The 14,873-nt window shown below is 44.9% G+C and overlaps 1 protein-coding gene across 1 annotated transcript in view; it reads right to left on the reverse strand.

Annotated features, from left to right (window-relative positions):
- The window catches only part of LOC119454032 (receptor-type guanylate cyclase Gyc76C-like), a 325,333-nt gene that overhangs the window by 10,207 nt on the left and 300,253 nt on the right, over positions 1–14,873 (reverse strand). Inside the window, 7 exon segments of the mRNA XM_037716047.2 lie at positions 5,699–5,965; positions 6,704–6,795; positions 9,595–9,808; positions 9,810–9,938; positions 10,805–10,928; positions 11,480–11,620; positions 12,073–12,247. Of these exon segments, the coding sequence (XP_037571975.1) occupies positions 5,699–5,965; positions 6,704–6,795; positions 9,595–9,808; positions 9,810–9,938; positions 10,805–10,928; positions 11,480–11,620; positions 12,073–12,247 (1,142 nt within the window).

The raw sequence follows: 14,873 nt of genomic DNA on the forward strand, positions 1-14,873 counted from the left end.
GAAAATGGCGGAGCGACTGGAGCAGCGCTACTGTATCAAATTTTGCCAGAAACTTGGGCGACAGCCAAGTGGAAACCATTCGGAAGATTCAGACGGCTTTCGGTGACGATGCTATGAGCAGCACACAGATTAAGGTGTGGTACAAACGATTTAAAGACGGCCGCACATCGGTGAAGAGCAAGCCACGCTCTGGTTGGCCATCAACATGCTGAAATGACCAGGTCATTGCCGAAGTGAACGCTGTGGTGATGCGGGACCGTCGTGTGACTATCCGAGAAATTGCGGAAGTGGTGGGCATCAGCACTTTTTCTGAACATTCCTTTATGACCGCAGATTTGGCCATGAAGAGAGTTGCGGCGAAATTCGTGCCGTAGCTGCTCACGGTGGAGCAAAAGCAACTTCGTGTTGAAGTCTCACAGGACATGCTGGATTCCACAAACAGTGACCCCAACTTCATGAACACCATAATCACTGGTGACGACGAGTCTTGGGTGTACGGGTACGACCCCGAAACCAAATCCCAGTCGTCACAGTGGAAGCATTCCATGTCACCAAGACCAAAGAAGGTCCGCCAAGTGCGCAGCAACGTGAAAGTGATGCTGACTGCTTTCTTTGACTCCCACGGTGTGGTACACCCCGAGTACGCACCACAGGGTCAAACAATCACCAAAGAGTACTACAGGGATGTCTTCCGTTGCCTACGTAATGCTGTGCGGCGCAAGAGACCAGAGTTGTGGTTAACAGTAAACTGGCGCATCAATCACGACAGTGCTCCTGTACATTCTTCGCACTTGATTCAGACTTTTTTGGTGAAAAACCAGACTCCTGTTGTTCAACAGGCTCCTTACTCTCCTGATATGACCCCCTGCGACTTCTGGCTGTTTCCCAAAATCAAGAGGCCACTGAAAGGAGCACGATTTCAGACAAGAGAGGACATTATGGCTGCAACGACAGCTGAGCTAAACTTCATTCCAAAAGAGGCCTTCTCAGAATGCTTCCAACAATGGTAGCACCACTGGGAGAAGTGTGTGGAGTCCCAAGGAGACTACTGCACTTTCTGGTGTATAAGACACATTTTTTTTCAGAATTTTTCGTTGGTGTGTCTTATAGAATGGTGCGACTTATGTACGTTTTTTCAAAACTGCCGTCCAAATTGGATTCGATGTTATGGCCATGCAAAGCGCGCTGGTGGATTTAATTGTTGCGGGTTGTGTGCGCGCTATCGAGGTGGCGGGTACGTTCTTCTCGTGATCAAGTTCCCGGGCGCTGTGCGAGAAGGACGGAGCAGCAACACAAGTGGGGGCAGGCCGACCGCGAGTCGGCCGTCCCCGAATTGATCGCATTTGCAGATCACTGTCAAAATACGGCCCGCACCGCTGCGCAAACTACGCAGTTGCTACCAGAGCACAAGCCCCTCCCCTCCCCTTCCCTCCCGCGCTGCCTTCCCGCTTTCCTTCCTTGTGCGCGGTGCAGCTCACCGTCGGACGCTCTCACTCGCACATACAGTATACGGCGCGAGGGGACGATGTTATCGCCCTTGGACTTTATACGGAATATCGCGGCAAGCACGACGGTAGAAATGCGCCCTGATTGGAATTATATATATCACCCATACGCTCGTGTGTGACCCGCGTTCACGGAGTGAAATGACACTGTAATTTTTTAAAATCGCTTACCGAACGAATAGGTGCGTCTTATCCACCGATGCGACTTATATACATTCTTTTTTTGGAAAAACTGCCTTTTGAGGGGGTGCGTCTTATACAAAGGTGCGACTTATAGACCGGAAAATACGGTACTCTGAGGGTGATTAGGTTTCCAACGCTCTAGTTATGCCAGTTTTTTATCTTCGGCCAAAGGTTGGATGCTTTTCTAACAGACCTCGTAAGTCGTGTGTATTCAAGTTTGTCTCTGCTCCGAATAGCATGCCCAGCTGCACTAAAATTAGGCACGCGGAACTATCCTGGCATCCATGAGCACTCCCCTGGATGTGGAATAACGCATTTATATACTATCGTACAAAGTGCAGCAAACTGTATAGGCCTTACTGTAAGTTACAAACAACAGCTAGCAAGAGTATGGGTATTACTCAGGAGTTATAGTGTGTCATGAAGAAATACGAGTTTGTTACTGATGTAGTCAATACTTAAACCGAACATGCCTTAAGTACCTTCATGTTTCTCCTGCAAAGGTCGCTGGATATTTCTAGTTGGCATGAGCCTTAAATATGCCAGCGTGATATGTCCTCCTTCCAGAGTACTAAAATGTTTGCTCAACCAAGTCTGTTAAGTTGGTATGAAGTGCTAATCATTGTTTGGGTTAAGAGGAATGATTGGGTTAAGAGGAAGCCTAATTGCCTCAGGAGCTCTTATCTGCTAAATGTTGGCAACTGAAAGTTGTTCTTTAGCATCCAGTGGACTGAACTTGATGAGGCTTGCTGCATTAAAAGTCAAGTCTACCAATCTGTAGGGAGCAGATTTTTTTTATTTAGTCTTCAATCTCCACCTTACAAAAATTGTCGAAAATCGTAAAAATGAAGAAATATGAAGCATTGTGTGTTTACAACTGCTTAATTCAGCCATTATTAACTATATCACAATTCTGTGAGCTGCCCATATTTGCGACATCTAAAGCAGACAAAATCGATGTATTATGTACTACTGCTCTTAAATACATACCCCTAATTTATGAGTAAGACTTTTGCGAAACTCCCGTAAGCGTTGTAATGATTCCACATTAGCTGCAATCTTAGATGTCACGTTTGACTGCTGGAGATGCTCTGACCAATAATGTTCACAGAACTAGCTGTGATACTTGCTTTTGGTGCGGAGTTATGGATTTGTAAAATTTGTGCTTCAGTTTCATTCGAAATTTCTGAATTTATGGTTATTTTCATAACAATTCCAGGCTTTCAATCAAAACTCTGCTTTATACAGTCGGTAGAACTTGTTTTTTTTTTCTCTTAAATGCAACAAATATCATTCAATTTGCTTAAAGGGCCTCTCACCAGGTTCGGCCATTTTAAACAAACAAGTGTAGCTTAATATACATGATGTGCTGACGATCGAGTCTGCAAAGTATTAGGGTACTGCGCGCCCCCACGAGAACAGCTGAAGTTTCAAACTAAACTCTGCATCGCTGCGAAAGTACTTGGAAGACGCTTAAGCTTTGCCCTTAAGAGTGGAACGCGATGGCGTTATTGGGAATGAACTGCATGAAATGTGCTTGGCGCAAACAAAATTAAGAGACATCACATTCTGCAGCGTTATTAGGCCCCACTCGCATGACTTTCTCATTCGCTTGCCACTGCTCTTGAGTCACATAACGACGTAACTCTCCTGACACAACATTCGCTTATTTGTCCACAGTAGTACGAACTTTCTTGTCATTGTTTGTTTTGACACGTGATGTTCACATTTCCTGTCCTCCAAAATCGCAGTTTTTATGCGATACAAAAGCATCTGATTGTTCAATCACAATCGCCTTTAATTTTCCATAATTACCTCATCGATCCAGATTCCTCACGTGTCTCAAGAGTGAGCGCGCCCTCCGGCGCTATATGGTCTAGCACTGACGTCATCGCTCCTCCTAGCAGCCTTCGCGAGCAGTGAAAGCTTTCTACTCCTGTCTCAATGTCACACACACAGGCGTTCCTTCCCTCACGGCACGGTTGAGGTGTTCACCGAGAGGTGAGACGGTTACTTTGCATTTGCTTTCCTCGAAACGGTGGTGGCTAACGCTATGCATTATTTTCAGGTTTCTGTTATTCCTTTGCACTTTCAGTATTTCAGTCTGAGAAGATTTAACATAAAAGGCATGCGCTATCGGTGGTTTGTTTCGTCACATTTGTTTGTGGGCTGTTATTCTCAAAATTCAGAGGAATAATTTTGTCAAGAATGTAAGACAAGGTATGAGAAACTTTACTGCTTAGAAGAAAAACTTCATAGAGCCGTATAGAATATATGCGTAAATTTTTACTCACGGCATGCCATCGCTGGCCATGGCGTTGGACGCCGACACAGGATTTTCTGTGACACTGAGCCCTTAACGCACTTAACGCTGTCGCGGTAAAAAGAAGGTGGGGCTCAATGCCACGTTATGTCCCTCGGCTCTGGCATGCGAGAAGGCAAGGAAGGAACACCGCCTGGGAACGCTACTATAGGCAGGAGGAGAGAGTGTTTCCATTGGCACTGACACTTGCCTCCTGGTGGCATGATAACAGGACAGTTAATTTCTTATATCTCCTCCAATAATGAATCGACATGAAAAATTATTCCGGTAGAATGTTCCTCAGACAGCATTTTACGGGTTCCAGTGTATAACCAAAATTTGCAGCGGGTCCTTTAACAAATTCTCTAATTAGAGCATTTCTGCATTTCACGGCTGAATAGGGAAATTGAAGTTTGCCCAAAGTAAAACATCAGCCTAAGTCACACGCAGGCTGTAATTAGCTTTTTCACCAAAAGTGAAAACACCGAGACTATGATAAAACAAGTGAACTGACGCAGCCGCTTGTTGTAGTGTAGTCCACAGTGTTTCAACAGACCAACAAACGAACCAGGAAACAAGCAAGACTATCCAGGTGTTGGACTAGACAGGTAGTATCAGGCTCAATATTAGGTTCAACACTGATGGGCGTATGCCCGTTTTGCAAATCATATTGAGCGCGATAGTACATCCTTCACTCAGTGTAATATAGATTCACACCACGTCCGGTACAAGGCAAATACTATTCCTTTTGCTCGATTCTATTCGTTTTTTATTAATCACAGCTCACAACAGGCTGCCTGGACCACTGATGAAGTGCGAAAAGAAGGAAGAACTGGAATAGAATCATTACATTATTTTGGCCTGGTGTGTACGTAGGTATAGACAGCTTACAGAAAGAAGCAGCCCTACATGGTTGGTACAGTACAAATAGAAGGGAGGGGAAGAAGGAAAAGACGAGACAGTGCTGACAGTCAACTGAATTTAGTCGATAATCAGCTTAACCCTTTAAGACGTTGTGTACACAATTGTATACGTCAAGAAAGTGCGTCAACAGCAAGTAGCATTGATAAAGTAATGGTGCTTAAAATGTGTCGCATACATCTTGAAACTGTTCTAATTGGAATCGTGTTGCAAGTTTGAATAATGAGTTCAAAATGTTTTAGTAAGACAACTGGGAACGTAGACGGTTGTGTGTACTTGCTCGGTGCGAGTATGGCGTTGTATGTAGTGGGTGTACTCCTTTCATTGTTCTTCACAGTGTGTTGCATGAGGTATAACTTTCAAGTGCCTGGATGGGTGCTTTTCATGCCTGCTAGACATGATATAGGTGATGTTCTCATATGTTTCTGTAGTGAGTTTTAGCATGGAGTCAAGGTTCTGTAAACTTAGAAAACTCACTAAAGAATTGAAAATTCTTAATCTATTCTGCAGCTGTATGCTTTTTATGATACTGAATATGCAAGAAATGCGGTGAAAGTAAGTTCTCATTCAACAAAATTTATTGGCATCGGAAAGGGTTAATCAATTGAATTCAGTTGACAGTCAGCGCTCTCTTGTTTTTTTCTTCTACACGTGCCTTCTTTTCGCGCTGTTCCAAGAATGAACCAATAGCAACTCGCCGAACTTTCCAAACTACTGCAACCCTGAAGACATTACAAAGGACGTATCCTAGAGGCAACAACGAGCATGAGGGAACAAGTATGCTTGCCTGAATGCCACCCATCACGGAGCCATTCATAAGGGCTGTGCCCAGCAGGTCAGTGTCGTGGTCCGGCAGCTTGGGGATGAGTGACCCTCGCCGAGGCAGGCCCTCTGTCTTGGGGCTCCGGTGGGGCCCCGCTGTGGCACCCCCCACCGTGCCACCGTCACCCACATTGAACAGCGGCGCCGGCAAGAACTGGTTGCCATCGCCACGGCGATGCTGAGGTCCCGCCTTGTGGCCCAGCAGCCAATAGGTGCGCAGCTCGCCTTTGCCCTGCACCGGGGTACACCGAGAGTGCTTGGTGAGGCGAGAAAAATGTGCACTGTCTACGGCAGCCTACTGGCGTGCGTAAGCAGCTAAGTTCCTATGGCGGGTTTTCCTTGAAACTACTGCTTCTTTTGGGATCCAAGGAACTTCGGGAAATGTGCAGGGTCATATCGTGGTTGTTCTGACTGGACCTGACCTTTCACAGGATCACAATACTTGAAATCAGTGCACAAGCCAAGACAGACAATGCAAGTGTCTACCCCTGTACAATGTACCCAATGTCATGCTGAAGCATCCTTGACGAGTATGCAGGAAAGTCAGTAAACTTCAAAATTCTCAAACAAGCTTACTATGCTTGGAAACAGGGTTCACAGGTCAAGCTGCTATCTTAGTTCAACTCTAATGAATTAGAGCTAGACCTGATACTAATTAACAAAGTTCATTTCTTCTATACTTTTTAGTGCTAACCATGGCAAAGTGTTGTAGGAGGTAATATGAACAAATGCTGTTGCAGTCCAGTTGTAAAAAAAACGAGCTCACCTTCATCAACAAAGCAGATACAACAGTATAATGCTCCTTAAGCAGGTTATTTAGATAACAATTTGCATAGTATGAATATATTGAACAGAACATTGCTATGTGCAGCATATAAGAAAAATACAAGCCATTTGAAAAATAAGAAATGATTTCAGAAATTGCCCCTGTATCGTACACACAAACGGCAAGTAATCAACAATTACTTACCTTCATTTTTACAAGGCCTCGGTCAGCAATGTCATATCCTCCAATCTTTACAAGTAGGTCCCTACACTGGCTGCTGATGTGAATCTTTAGTGCTGTGAAGATGAAAAAAGTTATTCACATTATGCAGGTTGTTTGCTCTAAGTAGTCAGGATATATACTACAATGTAGTCATTTTCAGAATTGAAAGCTTCCTCAACAAAAGAAACAGTAGCAACTGAGGCATTTACATGATTTTAAGGTCTGTAGCATCTTATAACCAAAATGGAAAATACAAAGCAATATGATCATAATGATTTACATCAGTGACAAGGAACTTATCCCATCACGGCACACCATATACCATGTAAACCAGAATATAAGTTGAGATATTGCATTGAAAAAAAATAATAATAAAGCAGGTTAAAGTCCTGCGTCGTCTTATACTATAGCGGTCTGTAGCAGAATGCGAGTCATTGTCTTGCAAGCTATGGCGTGCCTGCTGGCGAATCAAATGTGATTTCTGACGTTTTTGTTTTTTTTTCTCTCGTTGCGTCTTCGTATATGCGCTCTTACGATAATATCTCGTGTGACATTTGGTTCAGTTTGGTGAGCGATGAGTAGCAGCATGCGGAGATAGTTTTCAGCGGCGTTCAAGATAAATGTTGCAGACTTCGCCGAAGCGAACGGCAACATGGCCACTCAGCGCCACTTTGGGGTTTCAGCAAAAAGCCTGCCATTTTGGCGGGCATAAAAAGGAAAACTGCTGGCGTGCAACCCACATAAAGTATCATTAACGGTCCAATACTATAGCAGTCCCGTGATGGGACCGAGGACGACACACTGTGGGAGGCAGCCAGTGACAAACGGCCATCTTTTGATGACTTGATGCCATAGTTCGACATAGTTCATAGCGAATAATTTTCACGATCCTTTTTGCATGCCTTGCAGACGGGCAACACGACTGGAAAGTTCTCTACACTTTGCAGCTAGTCAAGGCGATTTGATTAACTAAAGAGAAACTGGAGAAAAGGGAGAGAGAGAGACAGAAGAAAGGGGAAAGGCAGGGAAGTTAACCAGAGGGGAAGATCCGGTTCGCTACCCTACGCTGGGGAGAGACGAGAAGGGGAGGTAAAGTGACAGGAAAGTAGAGATTGAGAAAGAAAGGGAGCACAGATAATCCCAGTCGGTCACTGTCCCAGCATACAATCACTGCACAGCACAGTAGCACTTGTAGCCCTGTAAACATCAGTTCAGGCTACAGCCGCTTGTGCAATTCTGTAGTCTTTAAAAAGTGCAACAGATTTCAAGAGGCAATGTTTTGCGTGTGGTGTAGTGATCCGGCTGCTTTGACTGAAATCTTGTGGACCAGTGCTCTACCTTTATCTGTCGTCCTTTTGTCTCTGCACCTCTTTTCATTTTTATTACGAACTGGAGCATGTCTTTGTCTAAGTTCCAACTAGCCCAACACTCTGCCAGAAACTAAATGCTTTTTAGCGCAATTTTTTTTTCATTTTTTCTTTCTCTTACTTTCTCACTTCGGTAAGGGTTCGACCTATATTTGCCCTCGACCTATATTCTGGTTTATACAGTAAGTCAGTATGCGTTAAGTGTTACTGCATATGGGTGGATCTGACACAACTGGCACTGACACAACTGCACGAACATAACCTGCATTGTCTATGTTCAGCACTGCACATCAATATACCCTTTCTATGACAGCCAGGCTGCCTTTCTTGTATAGCAGCACATCAATGTTTTCCCAAAATGCTCATCGATAAAACAACAGCAACTAGCAAGATCATATGGCTGACAGCATGCCAAGCTATTTTCTGTACTTCACATAAAAATATCGCATTAACAGTCCCAGTATATGCCAGTTAAACAACAGAATGACTGCCACATTTGGGCATGTGACAGTTTAGCAAGCTATCTTATCATTTATTTAAAGTCTTCATTCAATCTAGCCAACAGCAGCTGTTGCTGTAACATTATGGTTATTGCTGCAAAAATCATTGTAAGCACACGAAAGAAACTAATAGAGGCTACATTAAGCAGCATATGTCAATTTGATTCAGGAAATAACCTATATGTATGAGCCATTGCTACAAAACTCAGTATTGCTGTGAAAGTTATGACAGCTGATGCTCTTAAAAACATAGACTATTTGTTGATTTGTATGATTAAATCGAATTCAATTATTTATGCCGTGCTTTTTTTTTAGGTTTCCTTGTAGACACTCACTGTTATTGCTTCTGTAATGAGGTTTCTAATTATTTGATGTGATGTGCTTTGCATTTTTTGTAGGCTGCTGTTCTGTGGGCGACTGTTCATGGTATATTCTACAGTGGCATACTATAACAGAGCAGTGGCTGCAGATTTTTTAGTATTTTATACGATGTGCTTTGCGTTTATTTTTTAAATTTTTTCGTGACCACTTGATATTTGTAAATATTTATTTTCACTCAAATGTATTTTTCTGTCTCTTGTTTCTGCCAAGTAATAAGGCAAGCACCCAGTCAAGGTGTAGCTTAGCAGCTTTTTGTGCAGCATATGCCAATTTCATTCAGGAAATAACTCATACATATTAGCTATTGCTACAAAACTCAATATTGCTGTGAAAATTACCACAGCTATTTCCATAAATCTCAGTACAGCCATGCAGCAGAAGTCTTCATAATCACATGAAGAAAAAAAAAACAATGTACACGAGAAATTCTGAAATAAATTGACTTGCCTTGAAAAAAAAATTATGACTTGATTCAGCCTACAGTAGCTACTGCTGTAAAACTTGGAAAATTCATCACAGCTATCACTGTAAAACTCGTGACTTCTTCCAAGTTTTCACTACACAAGACAGACCTGCCTCGAACGTTCAGTTTTCAGGAAGGGTGTGGAGCAAGCATTCTACATACCTTCACCGTTGGACTCCATGCGAGATGCGGTGTTTACAGTGTCGCCGAAGAGGCAGTACCGGGGCATGGTGAGCCCAACCACACCGGCGACCACGGGTCCCGAGTGGATGCCGATGCGCAGCTTGAGCGTCGCTCCGGGCCGGTGCCGTATGGTGAAGTGACGCACGGCATCCAGGATCTCGAGCGCCATGGAGGCCACCTCACGGGCGTGCGCAGTCGCCGTTGCGCTCGGGCAGCCCGCTGACCACCATGTAAGCGTCGCCAATGGTCTCCACCTTGTAGACGTCGTAGTGGCGGATGATCGAGTCGAAGCATGTGTACAACTCGTTTAGGAAGTTCACCACCTGTACAAGGTCAAATGATCAAGCGGGTTTAATGAAGCTTTACTGACTGAAGCGTTGCAGGGGAGGCCAGGAACGCAAACTGCGTCACTTAGGGAGGCCTGTAAACTCCCTCAATTTACGCGTAAACTGCGTAAACTGAGGTAAGCCTGTAGACCGCAAGGCTGTAGACTGCAGGAAGTGAACTAGCACTCGGGCTGCCTTTAGTGCATGCATTGACGTTAAATACCATGACACAGTCTATGACTAGGACTAAAGTTTGTCTATGACTATAGACTATGACAGCGATGTGTGCTGCGCCCTTCCTGTTTCTTTAAACCCTTTTTTTCCTGTGCAGGGCAGCAAACCGCACATTTAATCTGATTAACCTCCCTGCCTCTTCTCTGTTTCTCTGTCTGTTCACAAATGCTGATTCATTCTTCATGGGAATGATCAACAGTGCCTCACGCCACTTTTGCAAATGTGATACAACTGCAGAGCAAGACCGTCCAACCTTCGACCCTCAATGATCCGCTCTGCATGCTAGTCTCAGCCACTTACACAACAGATCGTTCTCAGAAGATAAGGTCCGGGGACCTTGGCCGAAGAACTCTAGCATTTGTAAAGCCGCCAAAAGACACCAATGTGCTTCCTGAAGGTTACTGGGCTAGACGAGCAGTTGTGACATTGTGAGTGCACATTAATCTGTGAGTGTGGACACTTTTCTTCCTTCTCATCGTTTGTTCAACTTTCACCCTTCAGCACATGTAAGGCAGCCAACCAGGTGTAACCATGTTTAACCTCCCTCCCAGCCTTTCCTTCCTTATATCTCTATCTACCAATATGAACATCGTCAAAGAAATGGTGTGAGCTCCAAACAATGGCCGTACCTCTAGTGGCGTGCTAGTGGCCGACATCTCAGTGAAGCCAACAATGTCGCTGAAGTAGATGGTGACGGAATCAAAGGACTCGGGCACCACCATCTGACCCCGCATCAGCTGGAGAGCTACGGTCCTGCATGAACGGCATTGGGAGAATGGAGTTAACAAAAAGAACTCGTGCATTGTTTGTGTAGAGAAAAATACTTAAAAGACAAGTAGCTCAATCACAAAGCATGCTGTCGACAGGCCCATTTATTTAGTTTAAATGCAACACTCAAAATGCAGCTTGGGAAGAGAATGCCAGCTAGGATACGAGGTGTACCTGTAATGATTCTGAGCATCTTTCTCAGATGCATACAAGACTTAGTTATCAGTAGTGGCCGAACAAGAGAAGCATCAGCCTAAAGCAAACGTTTTAACAAAAGGACTTGTCTTCGCCAGATCACTTGTCTTTGGCCAATTTTCCTCAAGTCCTCTAGTTTGGCAACTGGTGACCATATCACCATCTTCCTGTGAATGTCTCTTTTATAAAGGCGCCATAACGGCGGTTCTGAACCAAAATAAATAAAAAAGAAACGTGGCCTTGAGCCATCTGATCCATTTAGCATAGCTTTCAACAAAAAGAAAGAAAAGAAAGAAGAGTAAATGTTGCTGCATGTGTCAAAGTGAGAAATGGGCACGTACTTTGGCAGCATGCGATGTAGTAGGGCCTCCGTTTTCTTTTTCTCCTCCTCCAAAAGGCAGGTCCGCTCGGTCACCAGCTCCTCCAAGTTGTTGGCATACTTCTCCATCAGGGCCATCAGGTTGTCCATGATGTTGGGCTTCCTGCATGGCGTGGTTGCACGGACAAAGCTCAGCAAACGCCCGTGCTTGAAGGGAGAGGAGGATGCTGTTGACCGCAGGTGGATCTAGCCTTTCCGGTATCACCGGTGACCACTCAACACCGGCACTGCCTTACAGCAGAATTTGGCTATGCTCATGCCTATAGCGGACGCATCTTACTCTTACTCTAGTCAAGCAAATGAAAGTTCTTGAAAGCTGCGCATCAGACAGCTTACACTTTGATGACAGTTTTACAGGGCAAGCGGAGTCTAGTGGCCTCTTGCAGCCTTAAGATAGCATTATTGTTATGAGTGTGCACATGTTTGCCAATTTGTCATGTTCGTCGAGCAGTAGAGTGTGAAAGGACAGGCATAACATTACGAAACAGGAAGACAATGGCATGAGGTAAAAGATATGGGGGTTGAACCTGATATGCTATTTGAGATTAAACTCACATGCCCTGACGCATCTTCTTGAGGCGCTCCTGCACCTGGCTCAGTTCGGGCCGCGCATCACACTTCTCTGCCCAGCAGTCGGCGATGACACTCAGCACGTAGTCCTGGCACTGCAGGTCCGACACCGGCGGCCGGAACGGTGGGTCGCCGCCAGCCTTCACTTTGTCTATGATTGCTGCAGCACGCCGCAAAGCAGGACACCATTGTCAGGCACACTGCCTATGCACTGCTGAACACTCACCAGATGTGCCCAGCAGGTGCGCGCGTGTGTCTGCACCGCTCTTGTGTCCTGTGTTGGGTGTGCTACACCTAAGCCATTAGGTGTGAAGTACGATGCGATCCCCAGCTAAAATAAAGACTCGAATGTGCGGCTCTCAACTTTGCAGTTGCTCTAGCTGCAAATGCCAGCTCAAGCTATGTCAATGCACTGCATAAGTGAGTCGAAAGGTGCCAGCGCCACCATCAAGTACAGGTCATCTGCGGCAAATTCTGACGATCGGGCATTTTCCAGAGGGGAAAATTTGCACCAGCTCAGCACTCACTCATGTTCCGTTTGACAGTGGACCGCACTGTACCAGCAAGCAATAATGTGTAAGTGCCCAACCTACAACCCTAGTTCCCCAGCAGGGTTTCCGACCTTGCTGCCCAGTTCTGCTGCAGCCCAGTTCTGTGAAATACTCCAGAACTTTACCCTGTAGGTGCATCCACATATATTGTACTGACACCTTAATGAGACTCACAGCCGGATATTCTCTTGGCGGCGCAGGCCTGCTCAACGCATTCAATCAACATGCGACTTAGGAGTTTGGAAAAAAATTTCACAGTTTCACCTGAAAGGCGAAACATGAATTGCGACAGCAAATTAGTAGAGAGCTATACAGAGTAAGGATAGTAGCTCTATCAGCTGTATAAACTTGGACACATTCGCTTACTAACTGAATTGACAAGCATGATGTCAGCGTGCACAAGCAAACATGAATAAATCACACTCTGATGACCGCACACAACCGCTGTGAAAACGCTGGCGTGAGCGAGTGCGCCAGCAGCAGCGAGCGAAGGTTCGTGCGGTCTATCGCTTCAATGGAAACTGAGCGTCGAAAGCACAGTGTATACAAAGGTAGGAGCCATGTTGCAGATCGGTTTCAAGATACGATGCGTGCGACCGCCCGCCGCCGCACAAAGTACAAGTTGCTCGCAGAGCAGAAGCCCAACGCCCTCCCTCCCCGCGCTGCCTTCCCGCTTTCCTCCTTTCGCCTGCGAGATTCCAGTTCCCCTTGCGCACGGTCGCAAGATAGGTATTGGGTGCCGATGCCAAACATCGCCTCCCCTCTCTCCCTCCCGTCTCCCCACAGCCTTTCACGCAACAGAAAACGTCGCGTTTGTTCTCCGTCGTGCGTTCGCTTCCCATGAAAGCACGCGTCCCTCACGTGCTTTCACGCGCACATACCGCAGACAGTGCGTGGTGACGATTTTATCGCCCTTGGACTTTATACGGAACCTCACGGCGACAGCGATGCCGACAGCAGAAATCCGCTTGGAGTGTCCATATAATTGCTATCACAAAAAAAAAGAACAGCCTTTAACTTAAAATTTTTAGGGAGTTTAACAGCTCACTGGCAAACGCATGACGACATGAAAGACAAGGATGTGTCTCTGTACAAATATGCACAACAAATGATAAGTCGCACACTTCCCAGCTTTTTGAATGCTTTTGATGCATGCAACTTCAATCGTAGTAAATGTACTTCCTCTGCTCTGCATAACATCTACATGCTCAAGTGGTGAGCTTGATTTTGGGCAAACTTATTTATTTTCTTTGAACTATTTTCTGCAGAAGATCTCTGTCCATGTTCTGACGGCAATAATGCCAAATATTTTTCTTTCCTTTTTGTAATTGCCTTTAAAGGTAACTCGCTCATACATTGCTTTTTTTTGTAATGTTGCTGTCTTCTGCTGCTTTTCAATTTGTACTGCCTTCTGCTATTTTGATTAGTCTTGGCCATTATGACTACACAAGTCGCCTTCTTTGGTGTCTTTATCATGATGTCATTGAATTATGTATGTTGATTGTTTTGAAAAATAAACTTTACGATTGATTTCTCATTTCCTCAGTCATTTTTCTACAGTTGGGCTGGTGAACTCGCGTTATACTGTAAACAAACAACACACTATTTCCTGTGCTTCTGTGAAATATTCCAGCTGGATAGAGTGCAGTGAAACTGCTTGATGCTCAGTCATTATGCATTGTAAAAAAAAAGGAAAAGAGAAGGTCATGGCACTAAAGTAGCAGTAAGACAAGATGCTAGGTAAGATGCATTAAAAAACAGCCAATCTACAGACCACAACGAGACAAGGGAAGACAAAGTATTACCAAAAAGATCTTTCAAAGAATGTTCCTCTGCGCTGTAGAGGCACGCTTTGCCATGTGCCGTAGATTGCTCATGTTTAGGGAATAAGCCTAAACTTAATTGCATGCTTCTAAAAAGCCTGAAGCAGTGTGGTGGTGGGTGTTGACGTCAAATAACCACATGTGTTACGCTTCAGGGCAAACCAGTACACACGCCCATGTTCCCACGTTTCTGAAGAAGACTAGCAGCAATGTATTATGATCGTTTGCATACAGATGTACCAACCAAAAAATATGAATAGCACTCAGCACCCCAGGAATGTTGTTAAATAAGTACAGCCCCTTCTTCTTTAATTTTGGCTACTTCTGGATACCTTCGAAATAACAGTGCAGCGTTTTCGTCAGCCTTGTTCATCTGTCAAAAGCACAAGTAACGACCATTCGCATGCATAAT

Source organism: Dermacentor silvarum, chromosome 5 (assembly GCF_013339745.2).
Source record: "Dermacentor silvarum isolate Dsil-2018 chromosome 5, BIME_Dsil_1.4, whole genome shotgun sequence".
Classification (NCBI taxonomy): Eukaryota; Metazoa; Arthropoda; class Arachnida; order Ixodida; family Ixodidae; genus Dermacentor; species Dermacentor silvarum.